Raw genomic sequence first — 17,989 nt, 5'->3', positions numbered from 1 at the left:
GGGCACACAGGCGGCCAGGCGGCATATGCATTCATCCCAAATTGATTCCGTCCACAGCCAATGTGTGTGTCTCCCTGGGTGGGCGATGACGAGCCCCACAACCCACCACCGCCGCCCACTGCGACGACGACGACGACGACAGGCAGTGCACACCTTTCCGTCGTCGTCTCTCTCCATTTCCAAACTCTTCTCACTTTCCTGTCCTGCTTTCTTTCCATCGTCATTCGTCTAGACACACCCTCAACGCCTAGCAGCATCCCTCCCCTTCCACTCCCCCTCTCCCCGTCACAGACCTCAGCCAGTCATGGTCAGTCGCCCCGCCCTGCCCTCCACCTCACAAGCACACGCAGCACTGACTCGTCTCCGCAGGCCATCGGGGGTAAGAAGGGCAAGAAGGTCACTGGCCTGCTCGCCAGCAGCGGCGTGGCCAAGCCATCAAAAGTCGCAAAGGTACGCTCTCGACTCTTAAGCTTCTAAAGCTGACATGCAAAGGCAGACTGGGCCGAGGGCTTTCAGAAGAAGAAGCACGCGGGTGTCCAGGACATGACCCTCCTGTCCACCATCACCAACGAGGCCATCAATGAAAACCTCAAGGCTCGCTTCTTCAACCAGGAGATCTACGTGAGGATGCTGCCAGGTAGACGCTGCTATAGCTGACACCTTTAGACCTACATCGCCCATGTGCTTATCTCTGTCAACCCGTTCCGAGGTGCGTCCTGACACCGACCGCACGACGACTGCCGGCGGCGGCGGCGGCCATACGATCGGTTACTGACCCTTTTACAGACCTCGGCATCTACACCGACGCAGTACTGGACACGTACCGTGGCAAGAATCGTCTCGAAGTGCCCCCACACGTCTTCGCCGTTGCCGAGGCAGCCTACTACCGCATGACCACCGAAAAGGAGAACCAGTGTGTGATCATTTCCGGCGAGTCGGGCGCAGGCAAGACCGAGGCCGCCAAGCGCATCATGCAGTACATTGCAGCCGTGTCAGGCGGCGACGGCAGTGGTATCGAGGGTGTCAAGGAGATGGTCCTCGCTACCAATCCGCTTCTCGAGTCGTTTGGCTGCGCAAAGACATTGAGGAATGACAACTCGTCGCGTCACGGCAAGTACCTCGAGATCATGTTCAACAACCTCGGCCAGCCTGTCGGTGCGCAGATCACCAACTATCTGTTGGAAAAGGTGGGTACGGACTCCCATGTTACATTCTGACCCCCCAGAACCGTGTCGTTGGCCAGATTAAGAACGAGCGTGACTTCCACATTTTCTACCAGTTCACAAAGGGCGCTTCTCCGCAGCAGAGGGGTACGTACAACGCCATCGCCTCACGTCGGTCGTAGATCCTGACAACCTCCACAGAAGAGTTTGGTCTGCAAGGCCCCGAGGCGTACGCCTACACCAGCACCAGCGGTTGTCTCAATGTCCCAAGCATTGACGATGTCAAGGACTTTGCCGACACGATCAAGGCCATGGACATTATCGGTCTGTCCCAGGAGGAGCAGACGTCCATTTTCCGTGTCCTCGCCACCATTCTCTGGATCGGCAACGTCCAGTTTGCGGAGGGCGATGACGGCAACGCCGCAATCGTCGACCCTGGCGTCACCGACTTTGCTGCATACCTCATGAACACTGATTCCGCGGCGATTCAAAAGGTGCTCATGACGCGTATCATGGAGACCCAGCGTGGTGGCCGCAGAGGTGAGCTTCGTGACTTGTACGAGCTGACATTGCAGGTTCGGTCTACGAGGTGCCCCTCAACGTATCCCAGGCGCAGTCTGGCCGTGACGCGCTTGCCAAGGCCCTCTACAACAACTTGTTCGATTGGATCGTCTCGCGCGTCAACGTATCCATGAAGCCCCAACAGCAGTCGTCCTATGTCATTGGTGTTCTTGACATTTAGTAGGTACCGCAGCCGCCCATTTGTTTGCTGACCCAGCAGCGGCTTTGAGATCTTCCAGGACAACAGCTTTGAGCAGCTCTGCATCAACTACGTCAACGAGAAGCTGCAGCAGATCTTCATCGAGTTGACCCTCAAGGCTGAGCAGGAGGAGTATGTCAACGAACAGATCAAGTGGACTCCCATCAAGTGTAGGTGTTTACAGCCGTCGCTCCGTTTGCTGACCTCCCTCAGTCTTTGACAATGCCGTTGTGTGTGAGCTTATCGAAGGCAAGCGCCCTGCCGGTATCTTTGCCACCCTCAACGATGCCACCGCTACTGCCCACGCCGACCCTTCTGCGGCCGACAACTCGTTCATCCAGCGCTCGGGCATGCTCACTTCCAACCCCAACTTTGAGTCTCGCGGCAACAAGTTCCTGATCAAGCACTACGCCGGTGATGTGCTTTACAACGTCCCGGGTATGACCGACAAGAACAAGGACCAGCTGAGCAAGGACATTCTCAACCTCATTGAGGGAAGCACAGACCCCTTCCTCCGCACCCTCTTCCCAGACAAGGTCGACCACGACTCCAAGAAGCGTCCCCCTACTGCTGGTGACAAGATTAAGGCATCCGCCAACGACCTCGTCACCAACCTCATGCAGTGCCAGCCCCACTACATCCGTACCATCAAGCCCAACCAGAACCGGTCTGCCAAGGAGTATGACGACAAGGCGATTCTCCACCAGATCAAGTACCTTGGTCTCCAGGAAAACATTCGCGTCCGTCGTGCTGGTTTCGCCTATCGTGCCGAGTTCCAGAAGATGGTTGAGCGTTTCTACCTCCTGTCTCCCTCGACGTCGTACGCTGGCGACTACATCTGGGATGGCGATGCCAAGTCTGGCTGTGAGCGCATCCTTTCCGATGCACGCATCTCCAAGGACGAGTGGCAGATGGGTGTCACTAAGGCGTTTATCAAAAACCCCGAGACCCTCTTCTACCTCGAAGGCGAGCGCGATCGCTACTGGCACACCATGGCCACCCGTATCCAGCGCGCGTGGCGTGCCTACGTCCGTCGCAAGGTCGAGGCTGCGATCAAGATCCAGCGCTTCTGGCGTGGCCAAAAGGACAACCTCGTCTACGCCGCCAAGCGCGACTATGGCCACGACGTTCTCGCTGGTCGCAAGGAGCGCCGCCGCTTCTCGCTTCTTGGCATGCGCAAGTTTATGGGTGACTACCTCGATGTCAACGGCCGTTCCCCCCAGGGTGAGCTGCTCCGCAACGCCGCCGGCATCTCGTCTTCCGAGGTTGTCTCGTTCAGCTCGCGTGGTGATCTCCTCGTGTCCAAGCTTGGTCGCTCGTCAAAGCTTTCGCCTCGCTTCCTCATCGTCACCGACAAGGCATTCTACATTGTCGTCTCGGCGGCCAAGGATGGACGCGTCACCACGTCACTGGAGCGCAAGATTCCTCTCGTCACCATCCGCGGCATCTCAATGACCAACCTGCGCGACGACTTTATCATCCTCAACGTCAACCCATGCGAGGAGGGTGACCCGGTTATGACTTGCTCGTTCAAGACCGAGCTCACGTGTGTCATTCTCACCGAGGTCGGCGGCAACATTGCCGTCAACGTGGCCGCGAACATTGAGTATGCCAAGAAGAGGGACAAGAAGGTTGGCATCAAGGCAGTCAAGGGTGCTGGCACCGGCGACGCGACCTACAAGTCGCACACTATCACTGTTGGCCAGGGCGAGTCGCCCACTGCTCGGTCCAACCCCAACCCCCCGCGCAAGCCCAAGGTCAAGAAGGCTCCCAAGGCTGCCCCTGCTGCCATGGCTGGCCGCTCGCAGAACCGTCCTCAGGCTCGTGCACTTCCTGGAGCGGCCAAGCCTTCCGCTCCTCCGGCAGCATTTGGTGGTGCCCCCGCTGCCCCTGCTGCTGTTGCTGCTCCCGTTGCCGCTGCTGCTACCAGGGCCGTGCCGACCGCCGTCAAGGCTCCGGTGCCCTTCAAGGCTGCCGGTGGCGGTGCCCGTGCTGCTCCTCCCCCTCCCCCTCCTCCGCCTCCTCCCGCCGCGGCACCGCCGGCCCCTGCAAAGGAGCTCTACCGTGCGCTGTACAACTTTGCGGGCCAGGAAGGCGAGATGAACCTTGTCAAGGGAGACGAGGTCGAGGTCAAGGAGAAGGACGACAATGGATGGTGGATGATTGCCAAGGACGGCAAGGAGGGCTGGGCGCCGAGCAACTACCTCAAGCTCATCGAGCAGCCCGTCGCTCCTCCCCCGCCCCCTCCTCCCCCAGCCCACCGCCCTGTCCCGGCCAAGCCTCCTGCAGCCGCCGTTGGTGGTGGTGCGGCCGCGCTCGCCGCCGCCCTCAACGGTCGAAACGGCGGGTCCAGCGGTGTCTCGCCCTCGAGCACGCCCGGTTCGTCGCGCCCCACCTCGGCGATCGGTGGCCGCGGTCCTCCACCCGCCATCAAGGCCAAACCCGTCATCCCGCCCAAGCCTGGTGCCAAGCCGGCCGGGTTCGGTGGCAAGCCGCCTGTGCCCGCGGCACATAAGGTGGCCGCGCCGGCCGCTGGCGGTCCAGGAAAGGTCGCCCGGCCCGCTGCGGCCGGTGGCCAACTCGACCTGGCAGCTGCGCTGGCGAGGCGCGCGCAGAGGATCCAGGATGACAGCGACTAGATGTATTGAGTATGACATGCTATGCAATGCCAATGATGAGCCAGGGAGGGCGCGCCTGCAGAGTGAGCAAAGGGGCCAGAGAGTGAGCAAAGTGGCGAGGCAGCAGGGTGTGTGCAAGGAGAGGCTTTGCAATGTGATGGATCTGTGCAGGCAATCTCTTGTCCACTCCCTTACAGCGTATTCGGCGCCGCTCGCGCTGCTTGAGCGTGCTTGTCATGAAGATGTAGAGATAACGGAAGGCCCACGACCCCCGCGGTCCGACATTTCCTGACTCGATCTCTGCCTCCATTTACCGGCCAAAGCCGAACTCTCCTCTCACCGACATTTGTTGACACTGCTCTCCACTCACTCCAAATGCCGCACTCACACCACTCACACTCGGGCCAGTTCTGCCGTCACGCCAAGGACACGCTATCGGCAGTCGTGGCAGAGGCCGCCCGCCGAGGCTTCAAGACGTTTGCGCTCACCGAGCATTGTCCGCGATACCGCGTCCAGGACCTGTACCCCGAGGAGGTGAGCCCCCGGTCCCCAAGCCAAGCCTTGAGCGCACCATGCCCCCCCTGGTATTGTCGTGCTGACCCTCCTCTTGGCCGACCTCACTCCCGCAGACCTGGCGACGACATACGAGGCGTTCCTGCTCGAGGCGGCGCGCCTGCGGGCCGCGTACGCCGACAAGCTCACGCTCCTCATCGGTATTGAGAGCGACTACATCACCCAGCTGGACGTCGACGGCATGACGCGCTACCTCGCCCGCCCCGAGATCGACTATGTCGTCGGGAGCGTGCACCACGTCCGGACGCTGCCGATCGACTTTGACCGTGCGACATGGCTCAAGGCCGTCGTCGCGTGCTCCCCGAGGGCGGCAGAGGTAGACGCAGACGCCCGCCTCACGCCAGAGTACACGCCGACGCACGCCGAGCTCGCGCCCTTCCTCGAAGCATACCTGGACGCGCAGTACGAGCTTCTCCAGGCAACGCAGCCCGAAGTCGTGGGCCACTTTGACCTGTGTCTCCTGTACACGCCGGGCGTGAGCCTGGCTGCCGTCGGCGGCGGCGTGTGGGACAAGGTCGAGCGCAACGTGCGCTATGCAGTCGGGTACGGAGCGCTGTTCGAGGCCAACGCCGCGGCGATCCGGAAGGGTTGGGCGACGAGCTACCCGGGCGCAGACGTGTTGAACGTGAGTAGCGTCGGTGCAGGTATATCATTTTCGGCGAGGCGTGCTGACCTGGCTCCCACAGCTCATTACCTCGCTCGGCGGCAAGGTCTGCCTCTCGGACGACTCGCACGGCGTCGCGTTCGTGGGGCTCAACTATCTGCCCATGCGCGACTATCTCGTCGCCCGCGGCGTGGACACTGTGTGGTCGCTCGTCCCCGCCGAGGCCAGGCAGCAAGGCGACGAGGCGGTCGGTCCCCGCGGCCGTGTGGTCGCTCGCCCCCTGCCCGGCTGGGACAAGGACGCATTCTGGACCACGTTCGCTGCGACTGCGAGTGCAAAGTAAAGAAAGATATATATATGTGTAGATGGAATAGCTCGATAGAATGCATTATGGATCCCACCCCGACGCGTAAATTGCATGTGGCTGGCTGCCGCTCGGCTCGCGCGCCGTGCTACCGGTGCTAACTGCTATGCATGGCCAAACCCCTACTGTCTAACCCCACTCGACAAACACTGTCTACCGCCTGCCGGGACGGCCGCGCATGGCGCGCTGCGCCGTTCCGCGGGGCGCGGGCGGGCCAGCCTGCTGCGCCTCGGACTGGGGGTTGCGGACGGTCTCGTCGACACTGAGGATGAGGCAGGCGGCCTCGATGGCCGACGACAGCGCGTTGGTCTTGACAAGAGCGGGCTCCCAAACGAAACGAGCCATGTTGTCGGCGACGCCCTCGTCGTCGACGTCAACACCGGCCCAAGTGTCGCCCTGGGCGTGGCGCATACGAAGCTTGTTGAGAATGTCGGTAGCGTCGAGACCGGCGTTGTCACAGATCTGGCGGGGGATGACCTCGAGGGCCTTGGCGACGGCACCGACGATGAGCTGCTGCTTGCCCATGATGGTGCGCGAGTGGGCACGGAGGAACTTGGAAGTCTCCATCTCGGCGGCACCACCACCGGCAACGACCGAGTTGTTCTTGATCGCGCGCTTGACGACCATGATCGAGTCATGCAGCGAACGCTCGACCTCGGCAATGAACTGCTCGGCACCACCACGGAGGATGAGGGTGCAGGTCTGGGCCTTGGGGCAGTCCTCAAACACGTTGAAGCGGTCGCCACCAATCTGGCGCTCCTCAAACTTGCCGCACTGGCCGAGGTGGTGGGGCTCAATGTCCGACACGGTCGACTGGACCGAGCCGCCGACGGCCTGGACAACACGCTTCAGGTCGTCACCGGCAACACGGCCGGCACAGAAGATGTCGCGGTCGGCAAAGTACTGGGTGGCAAGGTCACCAATGGGGAGCTTGGAGAGCACAACCTTGGCGCCAGTGGCGACAATCGCCTCGAGCTTGCGGTAGATGATGGTCCACTCGGCGTCGACAATCGCCTGGTACTCGGACACCTCGTTGACACGGATCTCGGCGTTGTCCTTCTCGGCCTTGAGCTCGAGCTCGACGTTGAGACACAGGATCTTGGGGTCCTTGAACGACTTGGGCTGCTGCTCAAAGCCGGCGTACGAGAAGGTCTTCTTGAACGCGACACCCTTCACAAGGAGCGACTCCTGCATACCACCGCCGGGAACCTTCTTGACACCGATAAGCGACTCGTCCAGGTCGTTCTGGTCAAGCGACATGACAGCGTCAACGACCATGTTCGAGAAGAACGGCATCTGCGAGTAGATGAGCTTGGACGACATGGACGTCGAAGCACAGAGCATCAGCAGCTCGCGGAACTTGCTGCAGAGGGGAAGCGCGTCAGCAAGGGGGGAGCTCCATCGTCATGCTCGTTGTCACCACTCACACAGGGTCCGACTTGTCGACGGTGATGGCAATCTCGTTAATCTTCTTAATGGCAAGAGTCGCCGCCTCGCGGAGACCCTTGATGATGACGTGAACTCCGACGCCCTCCTCGATGAATGGCCTGACCTCCTTGAGGATCTCGGCAGCGCTGCCATTAGCATTGGGCAGTTGTTGCTCGCGAGAAACTCACAGAAGGACCACAGAGGTGGTGCCGTCACCGACCTCGGCGTCCTGCGCGCGGGCAATGTCCACCAGAGTGCGGGCGGCAGGGTGAACAATGTCGAGGAGCTTGAGCAGGGTAGCACCGTCGTCTGGCCATGTCAGCAACGTGCTACGCCAGGCGACTCACTAGAGATGGTTGCCTGGCCGCGCTCGTCGACAATGAGCTTGTCCATGCCGCGGGGACCAAGCGTGGTCGCAATGGTCTGCGCGACGGCGAGACAGGCCGAAATGTTCGACAGCAGCTGTCCAATGCCCTGCGAAGTGTCGGTGCCCTCTGTATAGCTGTTAGCACGTCTGCGCTCTATTTCTTCATGTTATCGCGTCTCATGGCTCTGCGCGATGCCTTGTTGGGGTGCCAACACGCGTCATGCGTGGCAAGGCTGGGTGCCAACACATAAAGATCGGACGGGAAACACGTACCCCTCAGGAGGACCACGGTGGGTTGCTGGGGTATTGTCAGCTCTGAAGCGCGGTCAACTGACGGTGTCTCGTACCATCGAAGGAAGCCTGCCCTGCATGATGGGCTGGATTGTTTCGTTGCGTGGGTTGACGGAGGAGAGAGATGGGTGCTGTGCGTCGTTTCTATGGAACATGTTCGAGCTTTTGGGAGGGACCGTCGACGCGCGCGCGACACACGCCACGTGGGATATATACGTGGACTTTTGGGACCCTCGTTCCGCGGTGCAGGCGGGGTCTGTGATAAGCCAACTCCCGCCACCCTGCCCGCCCTCCCTGGCTGGTGTCATCGCTTGCCGTCACCGATCCCTCAACAACGATACCACCGATACCACATCCCACAACGTCGTGCTCACCATGACAGAGTACTGCCCTCCCTGGGCCCCCTTCTTCGGGTAAGCTCACACGGTAGCACGCTGTAGAATCGCACACTCGTTGCTGACTTGCTCCTTCAGCTTTGCCGGCGTCACCGCGGCGGTACGTTTCCACCCCAGCCAACGTGCTCCGAGACGACGGACGTGAACCTGACCTCCGCAACAGATGACTCTCTCGACCATCGGCGCAGCGTACGGTACATCCAAGGCCGGTATCGGAATCGCCGGTATTGGAACCTTCAAGTGAGTTGCCGCATCCGCGAAGATAGCTGACAGACCAGGCCTGAGCTCATCATGAAGGTCGGTGGAATTCTGGCAATCATTGAACGTGAACTGACGTAGCGTCTGTAGGCCCTCATCCCTGTCGTTGTGAGTTCTCCACCTCAATACCACATTCCATGAGCTGACACCGCAGATGTCTGGTAGTGGGTATCGGCGGTCGCTTCCTTTACCCGCTCGTTGTACTGACAAACAGTTATCGCCGTGTACGGCCTCGTCGTCTCGGTCCTCATTGCGGGCAACAGTGGGTCACCAACACCTTGTACCTTTGGCTAACCCGTTCAGTGTCCCCCACGGAGCCATACTCGCTCTTCGGTGGCTTTGTCCACCTCGGTGCCGGCCTCAGTGAGTGCTGCCGTGGCTTGGAAGAAAAGACAGCACTAATCTAATCTCCAGCTTGTGGCTTGACTGGCCTGTCGGCGGGATACGCCATTGGTCTCGTTGGCGATGCTGTAGGTCTTGGTTGCGCCATCGGTTTGCTGACCTGCCCAGTGCGTGCGCGCATACCTGTACGAGTCGAGGGTGTTTGTCGGCATGGTCCTCATTCTCATTTTCGCCGAGGTTATCGGTCTGTATGGCCTCATCGTCGCGCTTATCCTCAACACGGCGATCGGCACGCCCGTGTGTGGTGTTGTCGCGTAGAGCCCGTTTTCACCTTGCCTCCCTCTCTCTTACACATCCACCCGCCACCAACAAACATTTTTTACCCCAGCCTAAATCGTAGAACCCCCCCATGCACCGAAATTGCTCGTATAGAAGAGAAGAACAAGGGACAGGTTTACATGACACAGCTATTTACAACATCGGTTTACCAACAGGGTGTGACTTCTTTCTCACTCTCTTAAACATCTACTCGTGCCCGCTGACGTCTGCGAGGGAGAAGACGCCGCGCATCTCATCGTCGCCTTGGGCCAAGACACCCTCTGCCTGCTGCTGCAGGACCCTGGTCACGTCGTCCAGGCCGCCACGATCCACTCCAACTCCGACCTCCACTCCCATGGCGCCACCCACGGCCTCTAGGAGGGACTGGCCATCCTGGTATGGCCAGGCCGAGTAGTCGGTGTGCTCGTCGTGGTCGTGGTCATCATCGTCGTCGTCGTGCACCTGACCACGCGCCACCACAGCCGCCACCTGCTCGCCGAGGGCCACAGCCTCTCTGAGCGCCGTCGAGCTCTCGCCCTCGACGTCCATGTGTGTACCGTCGTCCCCGGCCAGCTGGGAGTGGCCGTGCTCGTCGAGATCGGTACCGGCAAGCCTGGCGCGTTCCTCGAGCACGCGGATCTTCTCCTGGACGGCTTCGCGGTTCTTCTTGAGACGCATCTCGCGCACGAGGCCGAGCTCGGGGAACTTTCTGGGGCGGCCGCGCTTGCGCTTGATGCCGAGAGCCTTCTCTTCCTTCCGGCGTTCTATCTCGGCCAGCTCCTCTTCGGTGCGCACCTTTGGTGGACGACCCTTGGGACGACGGGCGACAGGCGGGGCAGGTTCTGGCGGAGGAAGACCTGGCTTGGGCTTGTTCTTGGATCCCCTGGGACGGCCACGGCCGCGCTTGGCGGGGACACTGGATTCGCCGCCGCCGCCACCACCCACACTGCCGCTATCAGACTGGTTGTGGTTGTGGCCCAATGCTCCGCCGTGGGTGTGCGCCTCGGCCTCGGCACCGAGAGGAAGGATGAGGTTGTGGTTGTTGGGGGATTGGGGAAAATTGGTGTTGAATATGGCCCCATAGGATCCGAAACCGCCCTGGGCAAAGTCCTCGAGTGTGGTTTGGAGCGTGTGCTGCAGTCGCTCGCGGTCAAGACGCTCGCGTTCGTCATTGTCGCCAGAGAGGTTGGGGTGGTGGGACTGGTGGGTCAGCAGTGACGACAGAGTCAGACCACCCACTTGTTGCGCGTTTGTCAGACTGTTGACAATCTCACGGAGAGCCGGGTCAATCCCATCATCATCGAGCGGGATGTGGTTGGGGTCTGCGACCTCGACACTGCTGACGTGACCAATGTCGATGTTTACGTCGGTATGGTCGAGGGCCACATGGTGGGGCTGCGGCTGAGGTTGGGGCAGCTCGGGTTCGGGTTCAGGCTCTGGCTCGGGCTGCTGCTCGTCGCGTTCAGGTTCGCGTTGGGCAGTGACGAGGCCCATACCGATGTCTTCTGGTGCGATGCGGCCACCGTTGACATCGTTTACCACTTGCTCGATGGCAAAGAGGGCCGGGTCGATGGGTGTCGGCTGTGTGCTGGCGTGAGATGCGGCGAGCGCGAGGAGGGCGGGATCGAGGTCTGGGGGCCCTGTGAGGGAAGCGAGTGTTGATTGGTGTTGTGTATCGCTGCCTGCTGTTGGGGACAGCAGTAGCTTTGTGCCCATCATGGTGGGTGGACGGGCAGGTGGACACGCCGGGTGGAGGAGAGGGATGGGACACACGGGTTGGGATAAAAGGTAACAAAAACAACCCCAAAGTATATGCGTTGGGCGAGAGAGGGGTGGGAACGGGGGTGGCTCACAGCCAAATTTGATCCCGCCCGCCTTCCTCCCTCGGAAATACTCCCGTCTCCCCCCTCACACGGCGCCGTGCCTTCCCGTGCACGCCGCCAGACACACACACATGCCATGCATGCGCTCTCGTCGCTGCGCGTTTCTAGAACAACAACCCCCACATCCATCCATCATCCACAGCCATGCCGCGCGCTTCAAGGCGATCCACAGCCTCAACAGCGGCAGCAGCGACTGCCTCCCCAGTTCGTCGCAACAGGTCGCGTAAAAGCGCAAAGGCAGAGCCGGAAACACCTCGTCACGACGACATGGACGTGGACGAGGACAACGATGAGGACGACGCCGACCACGATGACGCCAATGGAGAAGACGATGATGACGACCATCACGCTGCCGGTCCTTCACGGCGCCGCTCCAAGCCCCGCGCGTCCACCACCAGCCGCCGCCGTGTCAAGACCGAAGAAGACGCGACGGATGGCGAGGACGAGCCTACATCCTCGCGTCGTCGCTCGATCAAGCAGGTCAGCTACAAGGAGATCCCGATGGATGTGGAGGACCCTGTGGACGACGATGACGATGATGATGAAGGAGCCGAAGAAGAAGGTGCGTAAAAAACAACAACAGCAAACAACGACAACAACAACAACATTGAACACACATGGATGGCGGCTGATGGGGCACCCAGATGACGAGGACGAACCTGAGCCCGTGACCCCTGCGCCGCGCAAGACCCGCACTCGCGCAAAGAACACGACCAAGGACGCAGATGACAAGCCCTACAAGCGCGAACCGGGAACCGGAGGCCGTGGTGGCTTCAGCGTCAAGGGTGCTGCGGCGGCTGCAGCCCGTGCACGTTGGGACAAGGTTCGTCGTGAGCGCGCCGAACGTGGTGAGGACAGTGACGAGACGCCGCGCTCGCGCCGTCGCCGTTCACCACCTCCGCCCAAGCGCGACCCCCGTGGTGCTCTGGAGAATGTCGTCGCTGGCCAGATCTACAAAGTCAAGGGCGTCGAGTACACGGCTGGCGACGATGAGCTCATTATTCCTGAAAACCCCAAGGGTGAAGCCAAAGTGGACGCGGAGGGCCGCCTCCAAGGTGGACGCGAGTACAAGCTCGTCACGTTCACGTCTGTGACGCGCAAGAACCCCGAGCGCCTGTACGCACTCACGATCGACGCGGCGCGCGCCTGTGGCTACACCGACTCGCTTGCCTTCCTCCGTCGCTGCCCTCAGGTTGTCAAGCTCTCCTGCGACCAGGACGAGCGCCAGATGCTGATCGATGTCGGCCGCATCACCGGTAACCTCAAGCACCGCATGGTCACCATGGTCGCAGTGCGCAACGTCTACAAGCTCATGGGCGCGAGGCTCGTCAAGGGTGGGTGAAGCCATGAAGGATGGTCATGCTGACTCTGGCAGACGGAAAGTGGGTCGACGATGACTACAACGAGGAGCAGGCACTTGCAGACTGTGCGGCCAACGGCTACACACCTCACGGACCAGTGCTCGAGGAAGAGTTGGCGGTCAACCAGTACCCTTCGGCCGGTGGACCCGGCCGTCCTACTGCGACCGCTACTTCGCTTGCCGACACTCGTGCAGACAAGTCGATGCTCGCCTCATTCTACACTGTCGGCGGTCCGACTACCCACTTTGGCAGCAACGGTCTCGACCCATGGAACGACGTTGCCCATGGCAAGCGCGGTCGCCTGCGTCTCCTGGGTGTGACCGAGGAGGACTGGATGCTCCGCACTGCCGAGGAGGCCCGCCGTATCGACGAGACTCTGCGCAAGTATCGCGAGGAGCGGATCGGCGCCCTGGAGGGACCCGACGCGCATGGCTGGGTGTATACCGCTGAGCGCCGCGCGGCCGGTGAGATTGAAGACAACTTCCAACAAGAAGGCACCTTGCCGCCCCGGAGCGAGGCTGGATCGACGCCCGCCATTAGGCCTCACCCGCTCGCCCGTGAGGTCACTTTTGAGCCACCATCGTCCGAGCCTCTCTCGCCAGCGCCCCCCGAGCCGACCCCTACCCCGGCTCCTGGTGCCGTGTTCACTGGCCTTGCCGAGGCCGAGGCCGAGGAGCCCAAGTTGACTGGCGGCACGATCGTGGTCGAGTCCGAGGCTCAGACGGTTCACTCGAGGCCTGGCGTTGGCAGTTGGGTGCCCGGTGTCATTCGTGCCGCGTATGAGCCACACACCCAGATGCCCCACGTCCCGATTACCACCCAGCCATCAACCGCCGGCCGCGAGCGTCTCAGCTACAACCCCTTGGTGGGGCTTAATGGTGCTGCTCGCATCACCCCGGCCCCCGGTATCGCGTCAGTCGAGTTTGTGTTTGAGCCTTCGCAGGAAAAGAGCACATGGCTGTCCTTTGGCGAGGGATCGCGCGGACCCGAGGTTGCCCAGGTCCGCCACCAGGACGTCGCCGACGCCGAGGTGTGGGCCAAGCAGGCACGTGAAAAGAGGCGCCGTATGAAGGAGCAGCGCGAGCAGGAGCAGCGTGAACATGAGCTCGCTGCGGCGCGTGACCGTGAGCCCACGCACGACGCGACCCGTGAGGCGACTGCCGTCGCATAGGCAATAGCTTCGTCTTCATATGCACACTACGTTGTACCATGCTCTGTCTCTGTCTCACCGTGTCTCCCATTTCTACAACTCCGCTTCAGACTAACTATAAACTGCGTGCTGGCGTCCTTTGGGCGGGTATGTCTACCTGCCAACGAACTTGGGCTTGCGCTTCTCTGCGAACGCGCGGAGACCCTCGTCGCGGTCCTCGCTGGTCAGGAGGGGTTTGTACGCCTCGCGCTCGAGGCGGAGTCCTTCCTTGATGGGTGTGCCGGGCGCAGCCTTGATGGCCTTCTTGGCCGCACGGAGCGAGAGGGGCGCGGAAGTGAGCATCTGCGCGGCGAGGTTGCCTGCGGCGTCCAGGGCGCTCTGGCCCTCGGGGGCGATGATGTCGAGCAAGCCTGGGCCATTAGCGACACGCCGAGCTAATTCGCAGACCACGTAGCTCACCGATCTGCTTTGCCTCGTCGGCGGCTATCCTCCTGCCTGTGAAGATGATCTCCATGGCCCTGCTCATGCCCAGGAGCTTGGTGAGGCGCTGGGTGCCGCCCGCGCCGGGAATGATGCCGAGCTTGGTCTCGGGCAACGTGAAGCTCGTCTCCTTCTGGCCTGTCCGCAGGTCACAGCCGAGCGCGAGCTCGGTACCGCCGCCGAGCGCCGGGCCGGGCACGGCCGCAATGGTCGGGAGGGCGAGGTCCTCGAGCTCGCACACCATGGCGTTGAGGTCGTCGAGGAACTGGGCGACGCGCGGCTGCGACATGGTCTTGCGTTCGCGCAGGTCGGCGCCGGCGCAGAACACGGGTCCCGTCGAGTGCAGGATGATGACGCGTGCGCTGGGCGACTTGGCAATGGCGGCGATGGCGTCGCGCATCTCGTCGACCATCTGCATACTCAGCGCGTTGCGCGCCTCGGGCCGGTCCATGACAATGGCCATGACGCCGTCGAGGTCATCGCGCTTGAGCAGCGAGTTGGCCGGCTCGAGGCGGGCTTGCGACTTGTGGACGGCAGAGTAGCAGCGCAGCTGGAGCCCCGCGCTCAGCGTCGGCGTGAGGTGCAGCCTGCCGGTGGATACGGCGCGCAGCGCGCGGGTGGGCGTGAGGACGAGGGTACGCGACATGATGAGGGTGAGTGGGTCAACAGCGAGGCGTGGTGGGCGTACAGTCAAGTAGACGTGATTCACCAGCTCGGCTCTCGGCAAACACCGAATGACCAAGGTGCGGGGTCGGCAACCCGGATCCCGGAAACCGGATCATGGCCGGATGCCGGGTGACAGGTGTGGCATATTTCATTGTCGTCTCCAGTTCTTGTATGGACGCTGTATGCGCTTGGTTTCTGGGACTGTTGGATAATTTCTGGGCAGGATTTCTTGTGCATGCATGTGGGATTGGTGTGGAATGGTGGGTCGACAAGTATTATATATCGGCGGTTTGTTGACTTTAATATTTGCACAGTGGCGTTGAGGTGTAAGCTCAGCTTGCTCTGTTCCCTAAGCAAGTCAGTTACCAGACGTGAACATACACGATAGAGATCACAGCAGTCCTCCCGGGAGAATAGAAACGTCAGTCGCCAACGTCTCGTGGGTGTGCGTGATCCACTGGCTGCGTAACAAAAATAAATAATAAATAATCTTCCGCCGTCCATGCACAATGAGATGTCATCCTGGCTCTCTGGACAGCGACAGAGACTAAAGACTGCAAACAGACAACATAACAGAGGCACATTTATTTGTTTGTACGAGGTAGATGCATTCGCTGCCAACCTGGCGCATATCTGGTCGCAAGGAACGGTTGCTAGCTGCGTAAAAACCCGAAAAGACAAGTCTGTGCGATCTGTGCAAGGAAAGGATTGTTCAGTGCCATCCGCAAGGCACGTAGGTTCACGGCAGCGGCAGCTCAAAGGACCACACAGAGCTTGACCACACCATGTCGCTAACGGTTGGACTAACCCCCTCTAAAGGCGTCCACGAGACCACCATATTCAGGCAACATGGATCACTGCCATCCTCAAGCTAACCGGGAAGTCCAGTACTAAACGAAGAGTGAGGGACCACCAGCAGTCATATCCCGGAAGCCACAGGCGAGAACCCACACATGCAGAGCTGCGACGCAGAGCCCAGATGCCAACCGTAAGCAACCTCCAAGAAGCCACAGCAAGCATCCGAGGCGTCGACTGGGTTCGAGCCGTCGAGGCGGATAGGTTTGTGCCACTTATGACGGAAATATAAACCCCATTTGGTGCATGACGGAAGTAAATTATGGGTGCCACAGGGCGGAGTTTGGGCGTTAGCGCTCGAAACTTGGGCCGGTCGCTCGCCTGTGGTGGCCGCTGGCCGCTGGCGGTTGTCGGTGGTTGTATGGCTCTCCTTGCTGGACTTCCCAACCGTCAACCAGAAACAGATCTCAAGTAAGTGGACAGCGACAACAGCAGGGACGTCGAGGACACTGTCGACACGACCGCGACACACGAGAAATCGACTTGTCGAACCAGACTCCCGGAAAGTCTGGCACAAAAGTCGGGTTCGATGGGCGGCAAAGAGAAACGGACAGCGGAGTGAGAGGACGGAGCGGAGTGGGGCCAAGTGGAGTCTCGCGCGTGTGCCCGTCGACCCCGGCGCGTGTCCTAGCGACGGCAGACGTGCAGGTGTCGCAGAGTTGTGCGCAAGTGAGACTCTGAGAGCACACGCGTGGACGAAAATGGCCTCGCCTCTCCGAACTGTCGACTTTTGCTGGACCACGCTTTTGCCGCCCGCAGCTTCTCTGCAACCGGCTCTCTCACGACAACCAAAGCCAGCGCAAGAGCGCACACAGGGCGACTGGAACGCAGAGCGCAGACCACAAAGGGTTGCCTGGGTGTCGCGTTCTGTGAACCACCGCGTAGTGGCCCACGCGTATGCGACTTTTCGACATTCGCAACCACGCTCCCCCTCTCAACCCTCCCCTCTCATCATCGACACCTCCCCCTCCTTCTACGCATGTCCCACGGCAACAGCAGCTGCGCAGATGTCCAGAAGCATCTGGCACTCGCACGCCGTTTGTTCGCCCGTTTTACGTAACCCGAAACCGCCCGCGCCGCCCGACTTTTTCGACAACCGTGTCCTTCAACGTCCCTGCTGTCTGATTCCACCACTCTTTCAACCTTACTGACATTCGCCTCTCAGAATGCAGATCTTCGTCAAGACGCTCACGGGCAAGACCATCACCCTCGAGGTCGAGTCCTCGGACACCATCGACAACGTCAAGTCGAAGATCCAGGACAAGGAGGGCATCCCCCCTGACCAGCAGCGTCTCATCTTCGCCGGCAAGCAGCTCGAGGACGGCCGCACCCTTTCGGACTACAACATCCAGAAGGAGTCGACCCTCCACCTCGTCCTCCGCCTCCGTGGTGGTATCATCGAGCCCTCGCTCAAGGCCCTCGCCTCGAAGTACAACTGCGACAAGCAGATTTGCCGCAAGTGCTACGCCCGTCTTCCTCCCCGTGCCACCAACTGCGTGAGTTGCGCAAAAGCTAAAGAAACCCGTGAAAGTTCACCAGCTGACCCCCTCTCCAGCGCAAGAAGAAGTGTGGCCACACCTCGCAGCTCCGCCCCAAGAAGAAGCTCAAGAACTAAGCGGCTTCGCGGTCTCGGGCTATAGATACCGCGAGGGGTCTCGGTAGCTCGATGTATTTCTTCTCTCGCAAGGGATACTGTGCATGACCTCAGAGATGCAGAGCAGTGTGCAGGAAAATACTAAAAGATGGTTGCAAGACACGAGAGCAAACGGTCAGACGATGGTGATGGCTAGATGGTATCGTCGTAGAGTGTCGTTAAAGGGCATGTGGCGAGCGCGTCAGTGTGACGCTGTAGACTGCATGTGTATGTAGACCAGCAAAGAGCTCGTAAACCTCGGTGGCGAGACTCGAGCGTTTGCCTGCACCTGGCCGCTCTTCCATGGTGAAGGTTTCGTTGGCGAGCAGAACGCGGCTGGCCAACGGAATCAAAATCCCCCTGCAAGATGAGATGAGCCAGACAAGTGGAGGTGGCCTCTACCACAACTGGCTGCATCAAGCCACCCACACCACCATTGTGAGCGTCCTCTCTCGACCATCCCCACGACTTCCGCCCGCC

General features: G+C 60.7%; 7 protein-coding genes across 7 annotated transcripts; 4 read left to right on the top strand and 3 right to left on the bottom strand.

The window, feature by feature from the left end:
- Positions 1-304: 304 nt before the first annotated feature.
- On the top strand, positions 305-4,562 carry MYO1 (class II myosin; the record flags this gene model as incomplete). Its single annotated transcript, XM_028620552.1, has 10 exons — positions 305-307; positions 370-450; positions 493-621; positions 667-709; positions 787-1,187; positions 1,226-1,310; positions 1,365-1,703; positions 1,739-1,904; positions 1,945-2,093; positions 2,137-4,562. The coding sequence occupies 10 exons, from the start codon at positions 305-307 to the stop codon at positions 4,560-4,562; spliced, it is 3,822 nt and encodes a 1,273-aa protein (XP_028479524.1).
- Positions 4,563-4,916: 354 nt separating this feature from the next.
- HIS2 (histidinolphosphatase) lies at positions 4,917-6,061 on the top strand (the record flags this gene model as incomplete). The annotated part of the gene is made up of 3 exons (XM_028620551.1): positions 4,917-5,075; positions 5,191-5,739; positions 5,801-6,061. The coding sequence occupies 3 exons, from the start codon at positions 4,917-4,919 to the stop codon at positions 6,059-6,061; spliced, it is 969 nt and encodes a 322-aa protein (XP_028479523.1).
- Positions 6,062-6,235: 174 nt separating this feature from the next.
- CCT7 (T-complex protein 1 subunit eta) lies at positions 6,236-8,248 on the bottom strand (the record flags this gene model as incomplete). The annotated part of the gene is made up of 6 exons (XM_028620550.1): positions 6,236-7,445; positions 7,510-7,656; positions 7,699-7,819; positions 7,858-8,004; positions 8,151-8,175; positions 8,225-8,248. The coding sequence occupies 6 exons, from the start codon at positions 8,246-8,248 to the stop codon at positions 6,236-6,238; spliced, it is 1,674 nt and encodes a 557-aa protein (XP_028479522.1).
- A 295-nt stretch (positions 8,249-8,543) lies between these two features.
- VMA11 (v-type proton ATPase 16 kDa proteolipid subunit 2) lies at positions 8,544-9,481 on the top strand (the record flags this gene model as incomplete). The annotated part of the gene is made up of 10 exons (XM_028620549.1): positions 8,544-8,581; positions 8,642-8,663; positions 8,727-8,803; positions 8,842-8,860; positions 8,912-8,929; positions 8,976-8,985; positions 9,036-9,083; positions 9,125-9,184; positions 9,236-9,291; positions 9,332-9,481. The coding sequence occupies 10 exons, from the start codon at positions 8,544-8,546 to the stop codon at positions 9,479-9,481; spliced, it is 498 nt and encodes a 165-aa protein (XP_028479521.1).
- Positions 9,482-9,688: 207 nt separating this feature from the next.
- EHS24_005006 (uncharacterized protein) lies at positions 9,689-11,200 on the bottom strand (the record flags this gene model as incomplete). The annotated part of the gene is made up of 2 exons (XM_028620548.1): positions 9,689-10,681; positions 10,721-11,200. The coding sequence occupies 2 exons, from the start codon at positions 11,198-11,200 to the stop codon at positions 9,689-9,691; spliced, it is 1,473 nt and encodes a 490-aa protein (XP_028479520.1).
- A 308-nt stretch (positions 11,201-11,508) lies between these two features.
- Positions 11,509-13,896, top strand: EHS24_005005 (uncharacterized protein; the record flags this gene model as incomplete). The annotated part of the gene is made up of 3 exons (XM_028620547.1): positions 11,509-11,926; positions 12,009-12,698; positions 12,740-13,896. The coding sequence occupies 3 exons, from the start codon at positions 11,509-11,511 to the stop codon at positions 13,894-13,896; spliced, it is 2,265 nt and encodes a 754-aa protein (XP_028479519.1).
- Positions 13,897-14,028: 132 nt separating this feature from the next.
- On the bottom strand, positions 14,029-15,001 carry EHS24_005004 (uncharacterized protein; the record flags this gene model as incomplete). Its single annotated transcript, XM_028620546.1, has 2 exons — positions 14,029-14,285; positions 14,335-15,001. The coding sequence occupies 2 exons, from the start codon at positions 14,999-15,001 to the stop codon at positions 14,029-14,031; spliced, it is 924 nt and encodes a 307-aa protein (XP_028479518.1).
- Positions 15,002-17,989: the final 2,988 nt, after the last annotated feature.

The sequence above is a fragment of the Apiotrichum porosum genome (genome assembly GCF_003942205.1).
Source record: "Apiotrichum porosum strain DSM 27194 chromosome Unknown scaffold_2, whole genome shotgun sequence".
NCBI classification, from domain to species: Eukaryota; Fungi; Basidiomycota; class Tremellomycetes; order Trichosporonales; family Trichosporonaceae; genus Apiotrichum; species Apiotrichum porosum.
Note: the sequence above shows the minus strand (reverse complement) of the source record. Positions and strands in the feature narration are given on the sequence as shown.